The sequence below is a fragment of the Rhinoderma darwinii genome, chromosome 2 (assembly GCF_050947455.1).
Source record: "Rhinoderma darwinii isolate aRhiDar2 chromosome 2, aRhiDar2.hap1, whole genome shotgun sequence".
Classification (NCBI taxonomy): Eukaryota; Metazoa; Chordata; class Amphibia; order Anura; family Rhinodermatidae; genus Rhinoderma; species Rhinoderma darwinii.
This window is the reverse complement of record NC_134688.1, coordinates 91484372-91503306: the sequence shown is the minus strand read 5'-3', so window position 1 is coordinate 91503306 and position 18935 is coordinate 91484372. Positions and strand designations below refer to the sequence as shown.

The following is an 18935-nucleotide window of genomic DNA, read 5'->3' as shown; positions in this document are numbered from 1 at the left end:
TCAGGCCTAGTTCACATCTACATTAGAGGGTTCGTTCGGGGCCTACGTCACAGATTCCACTGACAATACCGGAAATATTCGCGCAGCATGCACTGTTGCGTCCGGTTAAACCACGAACACCCTGACTGAAAACCGACAGCCCATTAAAGTCAGTGGGTTTTGTCGGCCGCCGGTGGTGTCCAGGGTGCAAAGGAACCAGCGCTTCCAGTTATTCCCAACGGAATAACGAACGCAGATGTGAACATAGCCTCCAATGTGTCTACAAAATTACTAAACTTTTTTGTAGATTAATTTCTGTATACAAACAGTAAAGTGGTGTTGAAAGGGGAACAAACGTCTTCTTTATGTGTTTATTGATGGTTTGTATTGCAGTGGACTTGACTGTTCCCTCAAGCACAGTCCTGACACAACCTTCCCTTATGGAGTTTCACGTAATCCATCACCTTAACCAGCGGCCGGACACCTCTCTCCTCAACATGAAACCGTCCCAGCAAGTTCTCTTCCCTTCCATAAGCTCACAGCAGCACATGGAGCACAAGCATAGGGTATGTTGTTGTTATATCGCCATCTTGTCTCTGCAGTGTTAGACAGACATGATATTGCTGACATTACATGTATTTGCTGTGTGGAAACAAAGCTTCCCAAAAATATACAAAACATGTCTAGGTTGAGGGAAAGTTGTTTGTTTTCGGTCAGATTCTGTATGAATACAATTGTGGGACCCAAAACTCACTTATGAAATATTAAAACCGAGGACTAGACATGTTCTGTTATTTGATCTTAGATCCCCTTGGGGTTGAGCTGCAATACCAGACACAGCCCACGGACAAGAGTGGTGCTGTTTCTAGGAAAAACAGCAGCCCATTTTTACTAATCCTGGAACAATTTTTTTTCAATTCCCTTTTGCACATCACAACATTCACACTTATTGCAGACAGAATGATCACTTACATACTAGGAGTTGGACCGTGACCATATCACATAGGAAGTGCTGATATTCTGTCTTTATCGTCGCAGATGAACATGGATTGTCGGAATTCTGATCATGGACGACAGGATCAAAGTCTCAGGCAGCTGGTCAACAAGGACAAAAGCAAATGCAGTATGGAAACGATTATTATGTTGTCTGATCTACTATAATGATAGAATACAATGGCAAGAAATGTAGAAAAAATATCTGTATGATGTAACCGTAAAATGCAGTTTTACCTTGAGAAGAAAAAATATATAATTGGAAACTGCATAAAGTGTAGCTAAACGTTTAACAAACTTCTGACATATCATAGTGACATGTCAGAAGTTCGGATTTTTGGGGGTCCGAACACTGAGACCCCCCCCCAATCGCTAGAAAGAAGCAGCTGAAGCGCTCGTGTGATCGCTTAGCCGCTTCGTGTCCTGCTTTTTCCAGAAAGCCGATGTAGCGGTGCATGGGCTCATAGACTTTCTATTGAGTCCGTACACCGATACATTTATTTCCGGAAAAAGCCGAACAGAAATGAAGCGGCTGAACGATCACACGAGCGCTTCAGCTTCTTCTTTCTAGCAATTAGTGGTGGTCTCAGTGCTCGGACCCCCCACCAATCCAAACTTCTGACATGTGAGAAGTTTGTTAAAAGTTTATCTACACTTCAAGTAGCAGATCTCTTCTATAATATTAATATTGGAAACATTCTCTTCAGGTGCGGGATCACTCTTGTAATAGTACACTGCAAAATGTTGATCAAATGCAGAATTCCCCATGATTTCTCAGCAGGTAATTCAGAATACTTTATGGCACAGGTCTGCTGGACAACCACGGGGAATTCCAGCAATACATGTTACCTTACACAGACATTATAAATGAGTAATTCACCTTTCTAGGTATCTGGAATGATCCATCACAAAATGAATTGTGGAAAAATAAAATCGCCAGATATTCACTAACAGCCATTGTATTGTTGAGGAGTGTAGTACACGGTCGCCCTCTGCAGGGTGGATGCCGAATGCCTGCCATTTTTATGTCATTGTAATTATTGGTAAACATTAATAAATTAACCTATCAAATTAACAATGTTAATCCCTCAGTAAAAACAAAACCAAAAAAATGCAACTCATTTTTAAGATACTTCTTGAAAAAAAAGCATAAAAAATGTAAAACCAAAACTTAAGCAAATATACTCTGCACATCGTGAATAGTGAAGTCATCCATAGTAAATGAAAAATATTTAGAATCAAATTTCTTTGATTTGGTAGACCCTTATTTTACTAGTTTACCAATTATTCTAGGCCATTGGATGGGCCGGGTGTGCCCAGACCTCCCTTTTTTGAGGTCCATTTGCCTTAATAGACTGGTACTCTATAGTTCCTGGTGGGATTAGAGCATCATATACCTTTTGGGCTTTCACATATATTGTAAAATGCAATACAGTCCCTCACCCCGAAATCTACATGTTGATTTTGCAGCCCCCCCCCCATTTTTTAAGGGTGGAATGGCCCTTTAATTTGGATGCCGCACTGCCAGTTTCCATTCACACCCAACCATCTCCAGATTGAGTGGTTGCATTTGCCTTTAATTAGCTTTTTTGTCATTTTTACTCATGACTTTGGGTACTTTATGGTCCTAGGTGCCAACGCCAGCCCAGCAGTGAAACAGAAACTGTCAGAGATGATCCGAAACAAGCAGCAAGTGGCTCCAGACCGCAATAATCCCACCAACCACAGCAGCTCTGCCATGCCTTACAGGTAACTTTTAATTCTGCTTTGTCTTGTTGCATCAGGTAGCCATGCAGACGAAGTGATCGTATTAATTCAGTGTGGAGCATAAATAAATTGGTGTTTCATTTTTGTATAATCCCAATTCATTACATTTTCTTCAGATGTGACCGCATTGCTTGAAGGAGAGGGTGGGTTACCCCAAGGGAGATCAGAAAATTACTGGGAATGAAAGGCACATAAGCCCTTGTTTAAGGGGACCTGCCACTAGGTCATATAAGTTGTACTGGTTTACTGGCCTGAATAGCGATTTCTCCCTGATTACAGTGCTGTTTTTTTTATATTTCCTGGACCCCCTTCCCCTTCAAAGATATGGCCCACTGTTGTGTTGGCTCCCTTTATGCTAATTTCTTGTAGTTAGCCAACAGGGCGTGAACTATCCATAAACTGCCTCGCGCTGATTGGACAGCATCAGAGGCAGGGAAGCTAGCACCTCTCCGTTGGCAAACTACAGCAAATTAGCATATAGGGAGCCAACACAATAGTGGGCCATAACTCCGGAATGGAGGGGTTCAGGAAAAAAACAGAAACAAAACAGTGCTTTCGCAATTCAGGTCAGTTAACCAGTTCAACTTATATGATCCTAGTAACGGGTCCTCTTTAAGTTCACAAGCCTGACGTACTGAAATCACAGACCTAGTATACATGTGCTCCACTAGCTGATTCAAAGCATGGTGACGTCACCAAAGGGCAGGATGACCACACTGACTACACTACAAGTCCGTTTGTCAAGGCTAGCTCCTATACACTGTGTCCACATCAGGTCATTGTATTGGCTTTTAGTACTGGATATGATTTCTGTAGCTTTTAAATAACCACTGGACATAAAATGAATGTCTTCGTATTCTGTAAGTGTATATATAAAAAATAACTTTTACTTAAATTTCTTTAAAACATAAGCATTTTTGCGACATGTGCGCATAAATTCAATTCATTCGTCACAGTTGTATGCAATTTTTCATGTGTTTTTTCAGTATGCATATACAACAATATTGAAGACCGCAAAATAGTCCACCTTTTAAGGTTTCCTAATCCATATGGTTTCAATAATTTGTTAATTTCAGAGGTTCTCTCATAAGCACTTAGATGATCTGTTTGTCATATAAGATATACAGGAGACATAAGATTTATTCGGGCAGTTGCCCTCCTACCCCTTTATTTTTGGGATGATGGTGTTCCTTTCAGGAGTTGTCTGTAAAATCCTGGATTTAGTTGGACCTCTGAAGTAAGGTAATTTTTCTCCCAATTTCTCTCCCAACGCGTTTCCTCTGACCCATTGATTCCTCAGGGGAGATAGGTCATGAATGCTGCTTCGTCCTATTCCTTGGGAAGCTGCATGAAAATTAGATGTAGCTGTCTTGTGAAGAAAGTAGTTTGCTGTCAGCAAAACATGCTTGCAGTGGCAAGAGAATGGCCTCTCGGTTTGGAGGCAAAGTATCGGCGTCTGGTCCTGACGCCTGCTGTCACTACACTGAGGGATTCCCTGTCTCTTTTTATAATCCATTCCCCACCCACCCATACACACCTCCCAGGTGTGACACACCTCCCCAGTGACGTGTTTAGAAGAGGTAGGGGGGGGGTGTGTCCTGAAGGGGGCGGGGACCCGCAGCGCCGCCGCCGCCGACACAAGGGAAGATTTCCCTGTGTCTGAGGTGACACAAGCACGCCGCAGGCCTCCGTCCTATGTCCCCAGATCGTGCTCCCTAGAACGGAGAACGTTCCCCTGACTACGCGTCTGCAAGCAGCGATTATATCCATCGCTGTATGCAGACGTTTACTGTACATCTCCTCCGTTAGGAGATGTCTAGGGAGCACGATCTGGGGACATAGGACGGAGGCCTGCGGCGTGCTTGTGTCACCTCAGACACAGGGAAATCTTCCCTTGTGTCGGCGGCGGCGGCGCTGCGGGTCCCCGCCCCCTTCAGCACACACCCCCCCCTACCTCTTCTAAACACGTCACTGGGGAGGTGTGTCACACCTGGGAGGTGTGTATGGGTGGGTGGGGAATGGATTATAAAAAGAGACAGGGAATCCCTCAGTGTAGTGACAGCAGGCGTCAGGACCAGACGCCGATACTCTGCCTCCAAACCGAGAGGCCATTCTCTTGCCACTGCAAGCATGTTTTGCTGACAGCAAACTACTTTCTTCACAAGACAGCCACATCTAATTTTCATGCAGCTTCCCAAGGAATAGGACGAAGCAGCATTCATGACCTATCTCCCCTGAGGAATCAATGGGTCAGAGGAAACGCGTTGGGAGAGAAATTGGGAGAAAAATTACCTTACTTCAGAGGTCCAACTAAATCCAGGATTTTACAGACAACTCCTGAAAGGAACACCATCATCCCAAAAATAAAGGGGTAGGAGGGCAACTGCCCGAATAAATCTTATGTCTCCTGTATATCTTATATGACAAACAGATCATCTAAGTGCTTATGAGAGAACCTCTGAAATTAACAAATTATTGAAACCATATGGATTAGGAAACCTTAAAAGGTGGACTATTTTGCTGTCTTCAATATTGTTGTATATGCATACTGAAAAAACACATGAAAAATTGCATACAACTGTGACGAATGAATTGAATTTATGCGCACATGTCGCAAAAATGCTTATGTTTTAAAGAAATTTAAGTAAAAGTTATTTTTTATATATACACTCCGGATCAATCTTGTTTATTTGTTATAATTTACGGAGAATGCTTGCTAAACCAACATTGTCAAGGTGGTAGACGATATACAATACCACGAATATGTATTCTGTAAGTGAAATGATTTGTGATATTTGATTATTTAGATTCATGTATTTTTTTATTTATTTTTTTGTTTTGTTTTTTAGATCATCTGAGATTGCGGAAAAGAGTAACCTTCATACCACTATCTCCAATAATTTCATTCCTCAGGCTGCACCCAGTGGCTGTAACACTTCTTCTGATCATGTTCTTCCTCTTAGGAGAACAGGTATTTTCTATAAAAAAAAAAAAGAATAATAATAAACATGGCTGTACATTTTTTTTTTTTAGAGGATAGACAAAATACTTGTGCAGTTTATTACATGCGTGATTCCAGTACCAACTGATATTAAATGGACACTGGGCGAAACTGATACGCTGTGTTATTCCTAGTATGGGTCCTGAGGGGGCGGTGCATGACACTTCTAGTCTCTCTTTAAATCCCTGGGTCTACCACTGGCTCTGTACCAGGCATAACACGAGTATCAGTCCAGTGTACTTTCAACTTTCATTGGACTACTTCAGGGCTCGGCAACTTTCGGCGCTTCAGCTGTTGTGAAACTACAATTCCCAGCATGCCCTGACAGTCTTTTGGTTGGAATAATAAAGCCTTTGGCTGTCAGGGCATGCTAGGACTTGTAGTTTCACAGCAGCTGGAGTGCCGATGGTTGCTGACCCCTCGTTCACTATCCGTATTCACATCTGAGGTTGGGCCCTAAATGACAACTGATTGTAAATAGCACATAATACTAAGCATTTAGAGATCTGGTCAAAAATACAGACAAGCGATACTTCCATCTGAACAGGTATAATGTCCTTGACTAGTCTGTCATGTGAACATAACCATAAGTGTACAGGCACGTTCTCCACGATATAAGTGAGAGTTCTTTGTATTCCAGTGCGGATCTCCTTACCAATACATGGCATAAAGGCAAATTGGTGCATTATCATCCCAAATGGATTTGTGAGCAGGGAAAAGCCAACCACTTGTTCTCTGCGTTCTGTACCCATTGGCCGTTTAGCTGTTTTGATAGCGATTGTACATTATAAGCTCAGCAAACGATGTCTTAGGCACATGATATAAAGCTTATAAGAGCGACGGTGAACACTTCATGGAATCATCACGAGTTTGCTCGGGTTCTGTAGAAGTCCCGTAGCTTACAGAAGAGACGCTTTAGAAGTTAGGGTGTCCCTACTACAGTCCTAGTACAGGGTCGCCCATTACAGGACTTGCAATATGGCTCTTTAATGGTTTCCAACTAGTTTGGGATCTCCGTACTATATTGTATAAAGGTTGTGGGTTGATCGTTACCATTATCTATGAGAATGTTATCCCATTAGTTTTTTATTTGCCAGCTATAGTTCCTGCACATATGTGTGCTCACGTGTTCTGTGCTGGTGCCGTCTAAACAACTAGAAATCCTGAATCCAGAACTTGGTTTGGTTGCATGTGAGCTGTTAACATATAGAACTATGCACTTAATTTCCCCACAGCCTCTGAGCCAAACTTGAAGTGGCCTGTCAGACCCAAGAAGTCTGGGGAGAGGAGGAAGAACCCACTCATGCGCAAGGAAAGTGCTCCACCAGCAGTTAGAAGAAGACCCCCAGAGACACAGGGTGGGTGAACGATGCACGAGGGGTTGGAAACACAAGTAGGGTGATGTCCTTTTCCTTCTCACCAGTTTAGCTTTAGACATTTTGTACAGCATCACAATCACAAAGCCTCACATTTATAACCTAGGCTATCCAGCTATATACACATCCTAGCATATTACATGTTTCTACATTTTGGAATTTCCATTGCCTAAAGCTGCAGCGCAGCCTGTAAAACCAATGGAGAATAGTCAGTCTGATGGTTTTCGATGGAATTACTTGACAAAGGGAACAAATCTTATTTTGCTCTATGTTAACTATTCCATAGATGGGGATTTAATACAAATCCTCCTAGCTGCAGAGTACATTGTAATATTGTGTTCCATTCTTATTATATTTATTCTCTAGTGGTGTTATATAGTCGTTGAAAACGATGTCAACTATTGTATTTAGAGTTATATCTAAAAAAAAAAAACCTCATTGGTAGAATTGATTATACACGACCGTCCAGTCTTTTCATCTTTCAATTGTCTTGAGTCTTTGCCTTGTTTCTTTGCAGATTCATCCCCAAGTAGTAGCAGTACTCCTGTCTCTGGCTGCAGCTCTCCGAATGATAGTCTGCCAGCTGAAAATGGAAGTCTGTCCTCACTACCCGGTGCTGGCTCAGAGGTAAGAGCTTTGTAATATCCATGGACCCAAAACAAAAATAAGTTTCCTTCACTTAATGCTCAACCTGTTCTGTGAGATTTCCACACCAGCCATGGTTTTCTGGGAGACCTAATCCCGTGCAATCCGTTTATAGATGGCAATAGAGAGACTGTTTTCTTCCTTCTGGAGAATAGATATTTTGCATACTTTCCCATGGAGCATAGCCCTTAAGACTCCCTACCAGCTGGATCTCTGCAAGGAGAATCGGTACCTTCCAAGATCTGCCTCAAAGGCATCTCACTTAGCCAACTAGAACCCTACTCTGTACTGATGAGGAGCAACAAGGTTGAAACAGTGTTGGCTACAAATGGATGTCCCTGGTTGGGCTAGTAACCCACATGATGGTTCAAGGCTCTATAAAGAGTCGGACATTGACTTAGAGGCTAGTCACCCATAGGTGGCATTAGAGATACCATCTTCTTCCTTCTGGAGCAAAGCTATTTTGCATACTTTTTTTTTTTTTTCCCAGGGTGCACTGCCCTTAAGACTCACTACCAGCTGAATCTCCGCAAGGAGAATCATTACCTTCCAAGATTATATATGTAATGCTATAAACCAGATCCAGCAGGCTTCAGCTTACCAGGATAGTTTTCTTGATCATATTGATGTTTTGATATACTTTTATTCTTCTACGTTTCATGACTAGGAGACTTATCCATATACTCAACTTGTGATTGCAGTTCATATCTCCAGTTTTTTGGAGCTCCTGGACAGTTATTAGAATGTTAGTAAGTTGTATGTACTGATGTGATGTCCTCTTCTATTCAGGGTCTGATCCCCAGAGTTATGTATGTGCCTGGTATTGATGATGGTACAAATTCCCTGGCTGCAGCTCGTATTCAGCCTCTCATTATCCTGGAGCCCTCTGGTGCACACACTCCTTTGGTTGCAGGTATGTATTATCCGGTTAGTACAGAAGGTACTGCTGTTTGTTTCCCCTTCCACACCTTTCCATGACCCTTGGGGTTAATTCCCCACCCTCTTGTTTGCTTACAATGCAGTTCCTCTGGAGAGGCCAGTCCTACACAGGTTCTCGCCACACGCAAAGTGTATGGGATCAACCAGGGCTGGGCCCCTCTCTCCAGAGCCTCCATAGAAACCGCATGCTTTGTCTCTGTCATATGTAAGCCTTTGACAGCTCACATTCTAGCAGTGGGAAAACCTTTAAATAAATGTCAAGTCACTGAACCAAGAGGAGCTTGGTGACAACTATGACAAATATCAGGACCATCCAGATGGATTTTTTTGGGGGGTCATTGGCCACTGCTGTAATGTAGATTGCACATATTTGCTTTATCTAGTCCTGAGGAAGATATACTGCTGCAGCTGCATCCCCCCTCCTACCTGTGTAGTATTACTGTTTTATTCTAGACAGATATTTTATTAAATGATGAGGTACCTTTATAGAAAGCATGGAAAAGGGATCTATGGACTGCTGCAAAATAAAATAAGATACCCCTTTCCCTTAATAAAATGTATTACAAAGTTCCATAGATCACCTTTAATACTGATGCACAAATGCTATAATGATAGGTGTGCTTTAAACTAGTTACTATGTAACAAATAGAACAATGTACCCTGATCATAATATGGCTTTTATCGTGCATTAACTAAAGTAAGTACCAGAACGTTTTATCTAGATTTCAGGATAATCCGACTAAAAATGGCGTGCGGGACGAAAGACATGACTGTTATCATTGGTTTATAGCTACTATGATTTTTCTTTTGGTTTATAATCCTTTCACATGTAGATGTACTATTATTACCAATAATTATTACCAATAATACTGCTTATATTGTTCAATATGGTTTATGTGGTTTAAGGCATTTGGAGACTGCTCCGATAAAGGGCATGCTATTTTCTCAGATCACTCTTTGTTATCAGAGTATGAGATATGAACATACATGATCTCGTTTCGGTGTACAGGACTGAATTACACATGTCTCTATTTTATGACTTATTTTAGAAGGTTTTATTAAAAATCCAATTGCCCACACTGCCATCTTGTGGTGATTGTAAATATAACGTGTGTTTCTTAGTGAATTGAAAAGTCCCCTTTTTTTTGTATTTTAGTACAAGGCCTGGGTACTATGCCATTGCAATTCACACACTCTATTATCAGCACTGACCATTTATCTGCTACGGGACACAGAGCTTTAAGTCGCACGCGTTCTGAGCCACTTCCTCAAAATCCCAACACACTCCAGCAGCAACTACTTTTCCAGCAGAAATATGCAGCATTCCCCAATTATTCAAAATGGGTAAACAAGGTGAGGATATATTTAAACAGTTGACACTCGACTTGTATGTATGATGTAGTCTAAAGTTAAATCCGTTAAAGTTGTGGTTATTTACTCGAATCCACCAAACGTGCAGGTGTTTAGTCCCTCCTTATATCAGAAGACGTAGATCTTACTGCAGAAGGCTGTTTATGGTGACTGAGCTACAGACATGGCTGCCTAGTGACCTGCAACTAATACCTATGTATACATGAGATAAAAGTCGTCCAAACCTGCCGATTTCGATGAGATCCGCCAACAAACTTTTGTGTATGGGGGTCTCCCGATTCCCATATGTTCATTGTAGCAGAGTCCAGCATTGTTCCACTTTAGTATGATATCTAATGTTTACATTCAATTTGGATCTGCTTCGTCATCATCTTCCCATTCAGCGCCCTCAGAAAACAAGTGAAAAACCACGATTAAGCCAGATTCCTTCAGAAGAGATGGATGACTGTGTTTCTGTAAATGAAAGGCCGACAGAGCTGGGAGGAAACCCTTCTCGAGTCCGGATGGAGGCTTTGCGGGGTGTCCCACAAGAGACGCACAGCAGCAACCAGCCAGTGGTCCAACAGCACTTCCTTCCACAGGTAAAGCCCCCTTATTCAAGCACATCCGTCACAGCCATAAACAGGGCCTTGTGATTTACCACACAAATGTGGAACTTGAGGATAGAAGTCAATGGCCAACCATGCAACCGCCGAAAAAAGCTAAGCGTAGCTGACGGGAAACAAAGTGGCATGGTGCTTTCCTAGCGCCACTGCCACTTTGTTATAGAGATCAATGCGGTCATATGCGTTGGATCCCACTGATTGGACATTGATGTCATATCCTAGTAATATGCCATCAATTTCTTCGTTCACATCTACGTCGGGGTTCCGTTCCTCGGTTCCGTCTGACCTTTCTGTCAGGGGAACCCATGAACGGAAACCAAACTGAAACAAACGGAAACCATAGCTTTCCGTTTGCGTTACCATTGGTTTCAATGGTAAGGCTTCTGTTGCAAATGGGTTCGGTTGGTCACCGTTCTGTAAGGTTTCCGTTGTTTTGACGGAATCAATAGTGTAGTCGACTGCGCTATTGATTCTGTCAAAACAGAAACCTTACAGAACGGTGACCAACTGAAACCATTTTTAACGGATGCGTTACCATTGAAATCAATGCTAATGAAAGTTATGGTTTCCGTTGGTTTCAGTTTGGTTTCCGTTCATGGATTCCCCTGACGGAAAGGTCCGATGGAACCCAAGCTCGGAGTCCCGACACGGATGTGAATGATGCCTAAGACTAATACCTTTCATTCTATCAATGGTTGACAATCTTTATATTTTTCATACTTTATATTGGATATAATGGTGTAGTTGTAGATTCATATATATTCTTAGTTTCGCTCTTGCTACATGTTTGGTTATATACAACGCTTCTTATATTTTTCTTAGACCTACGTCTGGGAGACGGCCCACCATCGCACACCCCAGCATGTGAAAAGGGGCCCCCTGGATACTCTGATGATTCCACTGGGGTCAATAGCACATCGCCCTCTCTCTCGTGCAAAGTCTTCTCCAGCTTCAGCTTCTCTCCCCACTCAAGACCCCTCATCTAAAACCATAACACTTTCAGTGCCAGAGCAAGCCGACAAGCCGCGCTTCACCACAGGTAAAGGATGATGTACTGAATAAGGGGCAATGAACTGAACCCTGCAATGTTGAGCTACACTGAATATCCACTAATGAAGATATGAGGCAACCACCACAATAATAATAAAGGACACAGTACATAAAAATGTATCTTCTATCCGCTACAGGAATCGTATATGACTCTGTGATGTTAAAGCACCAGTGCACCTGTGGGGACAACAGCAACCACCCAGAGCATGCTGGGAGAATCCAGAGTATCTGGTCACGCTTACAGGAGAGAGGATTACGGAACCATTGTGAAGTAAGTCCAAATAGTTATTGATACATATCCTAGCGTATTAAAAAAAATACATCATCCCTATGTGTGTATTACCACCGCGCCACATATCTGAGGAAAAAAGGGATATAGCAGTTTCTTCTGTTGTGCATTGATCTGCAGAGCAACGCCGGCCCTGACTCTTGATGAAGAACACCACACCAGCAGTGTCACATCATAGTGAAATTTTACATGATTTAGAGCAGGATTACCAGGAGGCTGTTGTTAATATATAAATATAAATGTAAAAAAAAAATATATATATAAAAACATTTTTTTTACAAAGTAATTCGGATTGCTCATAATGAAATAATGTTTCTTCCTCTGCAGTGTATTCGTGGTAGGAAAGCGTCCTTGGAGGAGCTGCAGTCTGTACATACCGAAACACACGTTCTTCTCTATGGCACCAATCCTCACAATAGACTGAAACTGGACAATCGCAAACTTGCAGGTACACCGTGCTGTCCCGTATTACCACACAAAACAATAGTTAGAATATGGTCACATTTTATAAACCACATATATATTCAACAATGATCTTTCTGCCATATTGGATCCAACGTTATCAGACCTGGCAAAACATTTCTGAGGTGTGATCCGTGTGATAGTTTATACACGGTGGTCAAAACTATGATTGGCGGTATTTTGCTAGAATGGGAATTATTTCTCTACAGATGCGAAGCTCAGACTGGCGTCCTAATAATTCATAGTGGGGATGTTCATTTGACTGGGGGGGGGGGGGGGGGGTTTGGCCGAAGTAAACTCACTGGTTTTTGTCTAGGTCAGAACATCTGGAATTTCTGATAGACTGATTTTGTTATATCTGTGATATTTTTGTTACATAGTTAGTGGGCCGAGAAAAGACTCACTTCATCAAGCTCAACATTTACATATTTACAAACCCCAAGTGATCCCGAGGAAGGCAAAAACCACACTTGAAAGGCATAGACCCAATTTGCAATATAGTGGAAAATAAATCCTTCCTGACCCCTTCTTGTAATCGGACAGATCGCTGGATCAACATTTGACATTAATACAATTAACCCTGTATATTGTTTTAGAGGGTAGATGCATAAACCTTTCTTATTGTTTATTTGCTTTCTAAATGCAAAATTAAGCAACTTTCTAAATAGCCTTCATTAAAAACGTATAACCATTTTGCTGCTGTTGAGTCTGTTTAGCTCCGGTACGTAGCTGGCTGTGCTGCTGCTTCTAACAGAGATCCCACAGCAGACTGTTCTTGGCTCTCTTCCATTCTCTTCACTTGAGGCCTTATTCACACGAGCGTATTTCACGTTCGTGCTACGTGCGTTAAAACAACAGATGTCATACGGACCTATGCAATTCAATGGGGCCATGCAGACATTGTGTTTTTCACGCAGCGTGTGTCCACTGGGTGAAACTCACTGCATGTCCTATTCTTTTGCGTTTTTTGCGCATCACGTACCCATTGAAGTCAGTGGGTGAAAAAACGGACGTCATCCGTGTGCTGTCTGTGTTTTTCACACATCAGTTAAAGAAATGATGAGTAAAAAATAAAACACCTCCATCAGTTTTTTTGCTGAGGTAAAAAACGGGTGACATGCGCGCGTAAAAAACGCAGACGCGCACCATACACAGATGCCACACTGAACTGCAACGCAGGAAAAACAGCATTTTTTACGAGCGCAAAACTGACATTCTCGTGTGAATTAGGCCTAAGTAATAGAGAAACCAGCAGGGATAAGAAGAGTGTACATAGCAGAGTAAACTGTATAAGAGAGGGAGGGTTATACCCAAAGTCTACAGGGGATGGAGATCACACAGGTAGCATAAGTGTAGAGAGAGGAGAGGACACAAGGGGGGTGGAGGGATAATACAGGGGCTGTATTAGAAGGTGAAAGCAGTACAGGAATGAAGCTGTGCTGATACATAAGAGCTAGTGATGGCAGCAGCATCCTGACGTCAGATCTAACATCTAGCGTGTATTACTGGCAGAGATAAAAAAAAATACAAATCTGAGGGTACAGCTGTAGCCTTTGTAAAATATAAAGAGCTTAATAAAATCTGTAAAAATGTAATAAAATTAGCAAAAATACAAAATGAAAGGCAGGTGGCCAAGGATAGTAAAACAAATCCTAAAAAATTCTTCAAGCATATAAATGCAAAAAAGCCAAGGTCTGAACATGTAGGACCCCCTAGATAGTGGTAATGGAGAGTTGATCACAGGGGATCAAGAGAAGGCAGAGTTACTAAATGGGTTCTTTAGCTCTGTATATACAACAGAAGAAAGAGCAGCTGATGTAGCCGGTGCCAGTGCTGTTAATATATCGGCTGATATACTGAATTGGATGAATGTAGAGATGGTCCAAGCTAAATTAAATAAAATAAATGTGCACAAGGCTCCGGGACCAGATGGGTTACACCCTAGAATTCTTAAAGAGCTTAGTTCAGTTATTTCTGTCCCCCTTTTCATAATATTCAGAGAATCTCTAGTGACTGGTATAGTGCCAAGGGACTGGCGCAGGGCAAATGTGGTGCCTATTTTCAAAAAGGGCTCTAGGTCTTCCCCGGGTAATTATAGACCAGTAAGCTTAACATCCATCGTGGGGAAAATGTTTGAGGGGCTATTGAGGGACTATATACAGGATTATGTGACCATAAATAGCATTATAAGTGACAGCCAGCACGGTTTTACTAAGGACAGAAGTTGTCAAACTAACCTAATCTGTTTTTATGAAGAGGTAAGCAGAAGTCTAGACAGAGGGGCCGCTGTGGATTTAGTGTTTTTGGACTTTGCAAAGGCATTTGACACTGTCCCCCATAGACGCCTAATGGGTAAATTACGGACTATAGGTTTAGAAAATATAGTTTGTAATTGGATTGAGAATTGGCTCAAGGACCGTATCCAGAGAGTTGTGGTCAATGATTCCTTCTCTGAATGGTCACCGGTTATAAGTGGTGTACCCCAGGGTTCAGTGCTGGGACCACTATTATTCAACTTATTTATTAATGATATAGAGGATGGGATTAATAGCACTATTTCTATTTTTGCAGATGACACCAAGCTATGTAATATAGTTCAGACTATGGAAGATGTTCACGAATTGCAGGCAGATTTAAACAAACTAAGTGTTTGGGCGTCCACTTGGCAGATGAAGTTTAATGTAGATAAATGTAAAGTTATGCATCTGGGTACCAACAACCTGCATGCATCATATGTCCTAGGGGGAGCTACACTGGCGGATTCACTTGTTGAGAAGGATCTGGGTGTTCTTGTAAATCATAAACTCAATAACAGCATGCAGTGTCAATCAGCTGCTTCAAAGGCCAGCAAGATATTGTCGTGTATTAAAAGAGGCATGGACTCGCGAGACAGGGATGTAATATTACCACTTTACAAAGCATTAGTGAGGCCCCATCTAGAATATGCAGTTCAGTTCTGGGCTCCAGTTCATAGAAAGGATGCCCTGGAGTTGGAAAAAATACAAAGAAGAGCAACGAAGCTAATAAGGGGCATGGAGAATTTAAGTTATGAGAAAAGATTGAAAGAATTAAACCTATTTAGCCTTGAAAAAAGACGACTAAGGGGGGACATGATTAACTTATATAAATATATTAATGGCACATACAAAAAATATGGTGATATCCTGTTCCTTGTAAAACCCGCTCAAAAAACAAGGGGGCACTCCCTCCGTCTGGAGAAAAAAAGGTTCAAGCTGCAGAGGCGACAAGGCTTCTTTACAGTAAGAACGGTGAATTTATGGAATAGCCTACCGCAGGAGCTGGTCACAGCAGGGACAGTAGATGGCTTTAAAAAAGGGTTAGATAATTTCCTAGAACAAAAAAATATTAGCTCCTATGTGTAGAAATTTTTCCTTCCCTTTTCCCTTCCCTTGGTTGGACTTGATGGACATGTGTCTTTTTTCAGCCGTACTAACTATGTAACTATGTAACTATGTAATATGCCCACATGAGAAAAGTTTGAAACTAGAACAACTTCCAACTGAAAATCAGGGGTCTGAAAATGAATAAAGGAATAACTCCAGATAACCACTAATCTATATAAAAATCATTTGTTTTCCATGCCAAAAGTGCCCATAGCATCTATTCACACTTTTAGCCACTGCCAAATCCTTTGGGAGCAACTTTATGGTTTCGACACTAAAGTAATTCATTGAGCTGATAAATTGTATATTGTAAAGGGAATGTGTCGCTAGAAATTTTTTATTTTTTTTTAGTTAAACAGTTAGTATATAAATGATTACACATTGTTCTAATTTTTTCACAAGTCAGGAAATATTATAAATTAGATTCTAATTTATAACATTTCCATGTGCTGATCACTAGAGCTTCCGGTCCACATGAAAATGGCGCCGGATGTCGCTCTGCCGAAGACCTTCCTTTTGGAATGTGTGGGAGCGCCGTTCCCACACAGACAGCGTACGCTGCAGTGAATGGAACTGCTCCAGTTCGCATTCTCTATGGGGAAGTATGTGTCATATTCCATCTCTGTATGTGTCGTTAATCGACACATACAGAAATGAAAAAAAAATGGCAGCCCCATAGAGAAGTAAAAGAGAGAAAAAATAAAAAAGTACAACACAAAAACACAAATAAATAACATTTATTTTAATAACCTACTAAAAGCAATAATATATAACAAAATTTTTTTCCTGTGACACCTTCCCTTTAAGGACTTGTACTACAAGTGACCCCATTATTTTGGTTGGCTATATTCCACAAAGTCACACGAGAAAGCAGGTTCATTAGGAATGAGACCCTGTAGTCTTGATTTGTAAGCACAGCTTTTTATAGCACTCCCCACATAAGACCCTGCTCACACTAAGTTTTTTTTACCTCTGCCTTCAACAGTCAAAGAAAAATACTGCGAGCAATGTTTGCCATAAAACGTATCAAAGAACGCCACAGGCCGTTCGCTGCGCTTTTTTCCGTCTTCCATTAATTTCAATGGGGTTTTTGAGGCGGGAAAACGACTTAAGATACAGCATGTCGCTTCTTTTTCCCCCCGATCGTTTTTTTTCTGGAAAAAAACCTCTGTGTGAATAGGGCCCACGAGTGAGATATGCTGGTGACTCATATTCTGCTGTTGTCACTAGCCATTATTTTTATGTTTGGACAATCACAAATGAACATACAATATATATTGAGGAGGAGACAACTGAACTTGTCCGGCACCGCAGATCAGAACTTCTCCTCTCCATTGCTGATGCACATGTAGAGGAATTAAAGCGATGGGTGCGCTATTTTGGTGCAATACTGGAAAAAAACCGCAAGGGAAAATAGTGTGTATAATCGTGTTCTGTTTTTCACCTGGAAAGTAATAACATGGACATCCATCCACGTGTCATGTAATATAAATACACTGGAATGTACGATACCCTGGGCCCCATTATGCAGCGTCCAGTGATTTCCACATTATTCATAAAGCTTTCGATTAGTTAGTAGGAAAACACACACTTGTAATGTAGACAGAGACATCCAAATAAATACCCCGGATCGCTGGACAAAAACAAGGGTTTCTATTAATACTACATAACAGCAGCCCCATAAACCGATGTCCTGCAGAGAAGCAAAACAAGAGTCAGAGATTCCAGACATGGAGGAAAGCAAACACTCTGGACAAACAGCATTGTGCGCTCCACAGGAAGCTCTGCCTGTCCTGTTGACACACCTCATAGGGGCACTGCAGCGCTACCAAACCACACGAAAAAAAACATTCAGTCACCGGGCTGCCCATGGAAGTATTATGGGTAGGGGGGCTTCATCTACACTTAGGAATGATGCACAGTATTAATAATAATGTGGGAAAGGCCTCTATGAGCTGTCTACTGGTTTACAGCACTCCACAGAGCGGGGCAGCCATTAGTCACAAAACATGAACTAGTTATGGATTGCTAAAGAATAACTGTATGGAAGATCTAAGCAATAACCGTATATCTGGAGGCTGCCAGTATAAGGTCAAGGAGTGCCCGCGTCTGGCAGCGGCTTATCCTCCATGGAAACTGGAACAGGCATGTTCAAATCCAACATGTCCAATCCCTCCTTCCCATGAAATGAAACATCAGGGGACAGTCTGGAGGCGCCTGTTCACATTAGATTGTTTGCCAATCATACTGAAATCACCAGGGCTGGTCAACTTTTATATGATGTGTATGACCAGCTTTAGTTTTCCCGTCATACTTGTCCTCTTTTTGGGATCCACTCCTGAATTTGGCTTAAAATATGCTTAAAAACTGCACAAATCTGCCCTGTAATTAATATGGCCTGCAGAGACTTTCTCTTACTTGGGGCAAAGATTATGTTCGCTTACTTAGTCCTGTATTTAAATACCCTGGCTAAGGCAGAGTGGCTTGTTAGCACTCCTTGTCCCATTATCCAGTACCTGGGGCACATACCCACCAGCCACAGACCTCCCCTTGTTTTGCCCCTGCATTTTAAGACCAAGATTGTGATTGTTAGATATTGTTTAGGCCCTGTTCACACAGTTTTTTTTGCAGGCAAAAAATCTGCCTCAAAATTTCTGCAGGAGTTTTTGAGTCAGATTTTGACCTGCCGGCAGAACATTTGCCACATTTTTCTCTGCGTTTTTCGCCCACGGCCATTGAGTGCCATGGGCAAAAACCGCCATGAAAAACGCGATCTCTGCCTCCCGTTGATGTCAATGGGAGGTTCGAGACGGAAACACCCGAAGAAAGGGCATGTAGTTTCTTCCTCACACGGAAAAAAAACACCTCCGCCTCCCATTGAAATCAATGGAAGGCTATTTCGGACGTTTTTTGGCGTAGTTTCCACGTCAAAAACCGCGCCATAATACTTTGTGTGAACTAGCCCTTATTATTTCCATATGCAGCAAAGTTTGATGTTTAGTAAATAGACTGTATGAGATACAATGGGTATCGGAAGGTACTGATTCTCCTTGC

General features: G+C 41.8%; 1 protein-coding gene across 4 annotated transcripts in view; it reads left to right on the top strand.

Annotated features, from left to right (window-relative positions):
• HDAC7 (histone deacetylase 7) overlaps positions 1–18935 on the top strand; it is a 425809-nt gene that overhangs the window by 379378 nt on the left and 27496 nt on the right. For all 4 annotated transcript variants that reach the window (XM_075851897.1, XM_075851896.1, XM_075851895.1 and 1 more), the window contains 12 exons: positions 373–545; positions 1018–1102; positions 2604–2721; positions 5589–5710; positions 6976–7098; positions 7634–7743; positions 8551–8674; positions 9857–10053; positions 10455–10652; positions 11499–11715; positions 11864–11997; positions 12343–12463. In XM_075851897.1, the coding sequence (XP_075708012.1) occupies positions 420–545; positions 1018–1102; positions 2604–2721; positions 5589–5710; positions 6976–7098; positions 7634–7743; positions 8551–8674; positions 9857–10053; positions 10455–10652; positions 11499–11715; positions 11864–11997; positions 12343–12463 (1675 nt within the window). In that variant the 5' untranslated portion in view covers positions 373–419. The remainder of the gene's footprint in view (positions 1–372; positions 546–1017; positions 1103–2603; positions 2722–5588; positions 5711–6975; positions 7099–7633; positions 7744–8550; positions 8675–9856; positions 10054–10454; positions 10653–11498; positions 11716–11863; positions 11998–12342; positions 12464–18935) is intronic.